General features: G+C 45.9%; 1 protein-coding gene across 2 annotated transcripts in view; it reads left to right on the forward strand.

Moving 5' to 3' along the window:
• Window positions 1-7500, forward strand: part of fbln5 (fibulin 5) — a 64849-nt gene that overhangs the window by 55930 nt on the left and 1419 nt on the right. For both annotated transcript variants that reach the window (XM_036955360.1, XM_036955359.1), the window contains exon 10: window positions 2296-2494. In XM_036955360.1, the coding sequence (XP_036811255.1) occupies window positions 2296-2494 (199 nt within the window). The remainder of the gene's footprint in view (window positions 1-2295; window positions 2495-7500) is intronic.

The following is a 7500-nucleotide window of genomic DNA, read 5'->3' on the forward strand; positions in this document are numbered from 1 at the left end:
TTCACACCAAAGTACGTTCATCTCTAGGAGACAGAACGCGTCTCCTTCCTGAGTGGTATGACGGTTGCGTGGTCCCATGGTGTTTATACTTGCGTACTATTGTCTGTACAGATGAACGTGGTACCTTCAGGTGTTTGGAAATTGCTCCCAAGGATGAACCAGACTTGTGGAGGTCTACAATTATTTTTCTGAGGTCTTGGCTGATTTATTTTGATTTTCCCATGATGTCAAGCAAAGAGGCACTGAGTTTGAAGGTAGGCCTTTAAATACATCCACAGGTACACCTCCAATTGACTCAAATTATGTCAATCAGCCTATCAGATGCTTCTAAAGCCATGACATAATTTTCTGGGATTTTCCAAGCTGTTTAAAGGCACAGTCAATTTAGTGTATGTAAACTTCTGACACACTGGAATTGTGATACAGTGAATTATAAGTGAAATAATCTGTCTGTAAACAATTGGTGGAAAAATTACTTGTGTCAAGCACAAAGTAGATGTCCTAAGCGACTTGCCAAAACTATAGTTTGTCAACACGAAAATGTCACGACCGGCTTATTTGAAAACAGCTCATTTGTTGGTGAACTTTCCAAATGTCGACAACATGAATGATGGTGGTGGAAATGCCTTTATGCGTAAATATGGAAATAATAACCTAACATATTAATTAGAAATATTATTACAGCTAATGACAATTTGTCAGTAATTTGTCAAAAAAAATAGCATTCCAGTTGGTGTCTATGGAAGGCAGCCACTGTGCAATAAATCAACTCATTTTGGACGAATTTCTTGGAGTCACGTGATGACATGTTGTGTGGTCCTTCCCACTACGACTCAGGAAACCACACAGTTTATTAGGCTACAGATGACATGGTGTGTGGTCCTCCCCACTACGACTCAGGAAACCACGCAGTTTATTAGGCTACAGATGACATGGTGTGTGGTCCTCCCCACTACGACTCAGGAAACCACGCAGTTTATTAGGCTACAGATGACATGGTGTGTGGTCCTCCCCACTACGACTCAGGAAACCACGCAGTTTATTAGGCTACAGATGACATGGTGTGTGGTCCTCCCCACTACGACTCAGGAAACCACGCAGTTTATTCCGCTACAGATGACATGGTGTGTGGTCCTTCCCACTACGACTCAGGAAACCACGCCGTTTATCCGGCTGCAGATGAAATAAATAATGATGAACTTCACGTGGTGGTGAAAATACAACATGATGAGTTTGATGAGTCGTTCCAATAAATATCGAGAGGTCTTGTTCTTAGTGACTTCACGTAACAGATATAGTTTCCTACATGATTATTACGAACAAAAAGAGCGAGATCCTTTTTATTTTTCAAACTGCAGCCGAGCTCGAGATCTTCACGATCTTCACGATCTCGAGCTCGGCTGCAGTTTGAAAAATAAAAAGGATCTCGCTCTTTTTGTTCGTAATAATCATGTAGGAAACTATATCTGTTATTTTTATGCATACTGTGTCATCATTCTGCCAGCTGTTGGCTAGAGCACAGGGGGCCAATACCTGAGTAGACAGACACATTCGATATATACATGTAACACATTTTTTGTTGCACTTAAGCATCAGTAGAGTTTAAAATGCGTCTGGAAACCTATTTAACTTTTTTTTTTCTTTTTTTGGGGGGGGGGGGGAGATACATGGGAATTTATCCGCAAAAGTTATTTTTATGCATACTGTGTCATCATTCACATCCTTTTATCTGCTGCAATTCAATTGGATGGAAACACATCTCTAGTGGGAAAATGCTAATTGATATGCAGATTTTTTGATGATCCCCAATTGGATGGAAACACATCTCTAGTGGGAAAATGCTAATTGTTATGCAGATTTTTTGATGATCCCCAATTGGATGGAAACAAATCTCTAGTGGGAAAATGCTAATTGTTATGCAGATTTTTTGATGATCCCCAATTGGATGGAAACACATCTCTAGTGGGAAAATGCTAATTGTTATGCAGATTTTTTGATGATCCCCAATTGGATGGAAACACATCTCTAGTGGGAAAATGCTTATTGTTATGCAGATTTTTTTTATGATCCCCAATTGGATGGAAACACATCTCTAGTGGGAAAATGCACATTGTAATGCAGATTTTTTTTATGATCCCCAATTGGATGGAAACCTACCTAGTGATCATGTGTTGATCATGTGTTGACGTGATACTTCTGATGTTTTAGTTGTGTATATATAAATGTACCTATTATACTGTTATATTATTAACCAAGCTTAAAGTAGGTTTTCTTCCCTCCTCTCCCTCTCTCCAGTCAGTGTATGTGTAGTGCTGAGAACCCAGCTTGTAGAGACAGGCCCTTCACCATCCTTTACCGTCACATGGACCTGTCCTCAGGCCGCAGCGTCCCAGCAGACATCTTCCAGATGCAGGCCACTACCAGATACCCTGGAGCTTTCTACATCTTCCAGATCAAAGGACCGGGCAACGAGGGACGAGAGTTCTACATGAGGGTGAGAGAGGGAGGGAGGGAGAGAGGGAGGGAGGAGAGTTCTACATGAGGGTGAGGGAGGGAGGGAGGGAGGGAGGAGCGTTCTACATGAGGGTGAGGGAGGGAGGGAGGAAAATTCTACATGAGGGTGAGAGAGGGAGGGAGGGAGGAGCGTTCTACATGAGGGTGAGGGAGGGAGGGAGGGAGGGAGGGAGGGAGGAGCGTTCTACATGAGGGTGAGGGAGGGAGGGAGGAAAATTCTACATGAGGGTGAGAGAGGGAGGAGAGTTCTACATGAGGGTGAGGGAGGGAGGAGAGTTCTACATGAGGGTGAGGGAGGGAGGAGAGTTCTATGGGAGGGAGGGAGGAGAGTTATACGTGAGGGAGGGAGGAGAGTATTATGTGAGGGAGGGAGGATAATTCTACATGAGGGAGGAGAGTTCTACGTGATGGAGGGTGGAGAGTTCTATGTGAGGGAGGGAGGAGAGTTCTATGTGAGGGAGGGAGGGAGGAGGGTCCTACGTGAGGGAGGAAGGGAGCGGGGAGAGTTCTATGTGAGGAAGGGAGGAGAGTTCTATGTGAGGGAGGGAGGAGAGTTCTATGTGAGGGAGGGAGGAGAGTTCTATGTGAGGGAGAGGGGAGAGTTCTATGTGAGGGAGAGGGGAGAGTTCTATGTGAGGGTGGGAGGAGAGTTCTATGTGAGGGAGGGAGGAGAGTTCTATGTGAGGGAGAGGGGAGAGTTCTATGTGAGGGTGGGAGGAGAGTTCTATGTGAGGGAGGGAGGAGAGTTCTATGTGAGGGGGAGGGGAGAGTTCTATGTGAGGGTGGGAGGAGAGTTCTATGTGAGGGTGGGAGTGGAGTAGTGGCCTGAGGGCCATGTAATATAATGTTTTTAAAATGGCATGAATGCCTTAATTTTACTGGACACCAGGAAGAGAAGATGCTGCCTTGGCAGGAACTAATGGTGATCCATGATAATCCCCAGGAAGAGCAGCTGCTGTCTTGGAAGGAACTAATGGGGATCCATAATAAACCCCAGGAAGAGCAGCTGCTGTCTTGGAAGGAACTAATGGGGATCCATAATAAACCCCAGGAAGAGTAGCTGCTGCCTTGGCAGGAACTAATGGGGATCCATAATAAACCCCAGGAAGAGTAGCTGTTGCCTTGGCAGGAACTAATGGGGATCCATAATAAACCCTAGGAAGAGTAGCTGCTGCCTTGGCAGGAACTAATGGGGATCCATAATAAACCCCAGGAAGAGTAGCTGCTGCCTTGTCAGGAACTAATGGGGATCCATAATAAACCCCAGGAAGAGTAGCTGCTGCCTTGGCAGGAACTAAATGGGGATCCATAATAAACCCCAGGAAAAGTAGCTGTTGCCTTGGCAGGAACTAAATGGGGATCCATAATAAACCCCAGGAAGAGCAGCTGCTGTCTTGGAAGGAATTAATGGGGATCCATAATAAACCCCAGGAAGAGTAGCTGCTGCCTTGACAGGAACTAATGGGGATCCATAATAAACCCCAGGAAGAGTAGCTGCTGTCTTGGAAGGAACTAATGGGGATCCATAATAAACCCCAGGAAGAGTAGCTGCTGTCTTGGCAGGAACTAATGGGGATCCATAATGAACCCCAGGAAGAGTAGCTGCTGCCTTGGCAGGAACTAATGGGGATCCATAATAAACCCCAGGAAGAATAGCTGCTGCCTTGACAGGAACTAATGGGGATCCATAATAAACCCCAGGAAGAGTAGGTGCTGTCTTGGCAGGAACTAACGGGGATCCATAATAAACCCCAGGAAGAGCAGCTGCTGTCTTGGAAGGAACTAATGGGGATCCATAATAAACCCCAGGAAGAGTAGCTGCTGCCTTGGCAGGAACTAATGGGGATCCATAATAAACCCCAGGAAGAGTAGCTGCTGTCTTGGCAGGAACTAATGGGGATCCATAATAAACCCCAGGAAGAGTAGCTGCTGCCTTGGCAGGAACTAATGGGGATCCATAATAAACCCCAGGAAGAGTAGCTGCTGCCTTGGCAGGAACTAATGGGGATCCATAATAAACCCCAGGAAGAGTAGCTGCTGTCTTGGCAGGAACTAATGGGGATCCATAATAAACCCCAGGAAGAGTAGCTGCTGCCTTGGCAGGAACTAATGGGGATCCATAATAAACCCCAGGAAGAGTAGCTGCTGTCTTGGCAGGAACTAATGGGGATCCATAATAAACCCCAGGAAGAGTAGCTGCTGCCTTGGCAGGAACTAATGGGGATCCATAATAAACCCCAGGAAGAGTAGCTGCTGCCTTGGCAGGAACTAATGGGGATCCATAATAAACCCCAGGAAGAGTAGCTGCTGTCTTGGCAGGAACTAATGGGGATCCATAATAAACCCCAGGAAGAGTAGCTGCTGCCTTGGCAGGAACTAATGGGGATCCATAATAAACCCCAGGAAGAGCAGCTGCTGTCTTGGAAGGAACTAATGGGGATCCATAATAAACCCCAGGAAGAGTAGCTGCTGCCTTGGCAGGAACTAATGGGGATCCATAATAAACCCCAGGAAGAGTAGCTGTTGCCTTGGCAGGAACTAATGGGGATCCATAATAAACCCTAGGAAGAGTAGCTGCTGCCTTGGCAGGAACTAATGGGGATCCATAATAAACCCCAGGAAGAGTAGCTGCTGCCTTGTCAGGAACTAATGGGGATCCATAATAAACCCCAGGAAGAGTAGCTGCTGCCTTGGCAGGAACTAATGGGGATCCATAATAAACCCCAGGAAGAGTAGCTGCTGTCTTGGCAGGAACTAATGGGGATCCATAATAAACCCCAGGAAGAGTAGCTGCTGCCTTGGCAGGAACTAATGGGGATCCATAATAAACCCCAGGAAGAGCAGCTGCTGTCTTGGAAGGAACTAATGGGGATCCATAATAAACCCCAGGAAGAGTAGCTGCTGCCTTGGCAGGAACTAATGGGGATCCATAATAAACCCCAGGAAGAGTAGCTGTTGCCTTGGCAGGAACTAATGGGGATCCATAATAAACCCTAGGAAGAGTAGCTGCTGCCTTGGCAGGAACTAATGGGGATCCATAATAAACCCCAGGAAGAGTAGCTGCTGCCTTGTCAGGAACTAATGGGGATCCATAATAAACCCCAGGAAGAGTAGCTGCTGCCTTGTCAGGAACTAATGGGGATCCATAATAAACCCCAGGAAGAGTAGCAGGAACTAATGGGGATCCATAATAAATACTAATATAAATCAGACCTGAGGACAATAATAATAATAAACAGACAATGTTGTAACTATGTTTGCAGTAGTTTGCGTGTAGTGTAGTTTGCGTTAGAACGATGCCATCTGTTTCATATGTTATCAGCCTTTTTAAACTGATACCAGCAGGATACATACAGACTCTTTTTTTGGTCGGGATATACAGAACAGAACACTGTTGCTCGGTCTGCCTTTCTGTGTTAGGTATAGTTGACAGGCAGATGGGCCAATAAGAGTCTGTAGTTTTAGAGTGGGCGGAGCACTACTAGGTGCTGCCCAGTGTCACATAGACTACGTAGTGCACTATGTGGGCGGCAGGGGCGGCAGAGCGTTGGACTTGTAACCGGAAGGTTGCAAGTTCAAATCCCCGAGCTGACAAGGTACAAATCTGTTGTTCTGATATTCTGATTCCTTGATAAGACTAGAAGTTCCTCAAGCTGTTTTTTGGTGTGTAGTACTGTACTGCAAAGTCAAAGTGTAAACATACAGTATCGTGCTGAACTCTCTGTTTGCTCACGATTCGGCAGCATTAAACGTTTTTGACCCATGACCCCATTTTGATATCTGAAAATTCTCGGGACCCCAACCATGTGAAAACAATGATGCTGTTCTCAACTCTCTAGAGACAGCAGGAGCGGTAGAGATACTCTGAATGATCGGCTATGAAAAGCCAACTGACATTTCCTCCTGAGGTGCTGACCTGTTGCACCCTCGACAACCACTGTGATTATTATTATTTGACCCTGCTGGTCATTTATGAACATTTGAACATCTTGGCCATATTCTGTTATAATCTCCACCCGGCACAGCCAGAAGAGGACTGGCCACCCCTCAGAGCCTGGTTCCTCTCTAGGTTTCTTCCTAGGTTTTGGCCTTTCTAGGGAGTTTTTCCTAGCCACAGTGCTTCTACACCTGCATTGCTTGCTGTTTGGGGTTTTAGGCTGGGTTTCTGTACAGCACTTTGAGATATCAGCTGATGTACGAAGGGCTATATAAATACATTTGATTTGATTGATGTAATTAACAACCAATGTTAACTTTTGTATTTGGGGCTATGGCTGTCAATAGAAAAACATTGTAACAGTATTTCTGATTGTCTCCTCAACTCACCATCACATACTGTTCATGTGGGACTATGACAGTCAATTGCAAATGAGTCTGACATAATGTCTCTTATCTCTCCACCTCTAATGAGATGGGTGTGGCTTGATGTTGAGATGGGCGTGGCTTGATGCTGAGATGGGTGTGGCTTGATGTTGAGATGGGTGTGGCTTGATGCTGAGATGGGTGTGGCTTGATGTTGATATGGGGGTGTGGCTTGATGCTGAGATGGGTGTGGCTTGATGCTGAGATGGGTGTGGCTTGATGCTGAGATGGGTGTGGCTTGATGCTGAGATGGGTGTGGTTTGATGTTGAGATGGGTGTGGCTTGATGCTGAGATGGGTGTGGCTTGATGTTGATATGGGGGTGTGGCTTGATGCTGAGATGGGTGTGGCTTGATGTTGAGATGGGTGTGGCTTGATGCTGAGATGGGTGTGGCTTGATGTTGAGATGGGTGTGGCTTGATGTTGAGATGGGTGTGGCTTGATGCATGTCGTGTTCGGAGCTTCTCAAAGTCAGGGGATGTGGTCGACAGTGTAAGCACCTCATCTCCTATCACATCCAACCCTGGATCGATATGTGTTTTTTAATGCAGAGGAGAGCACTGAATCAGTGCGAGTTTTAATGCTTGAAGGGAGGACGGCACACTATTCCCTTGTTACACAGGAA

The sequence above is a fragment of the Oncorhynchus mykiss genome, chromosome 19 (assembly GCF_013265735.2).
Source record: "Oncorhynchus mykiss isolate Arlee chromosome 19, USDA_OmykA_1.1, whole genome shotgun sequence".
NCBI lineage: Eukaryota > Metazoa > Chordata > Actinopteri > Salmoniformes > Salmonidae > Oncorhynchus > Oncorhynchus mykiss.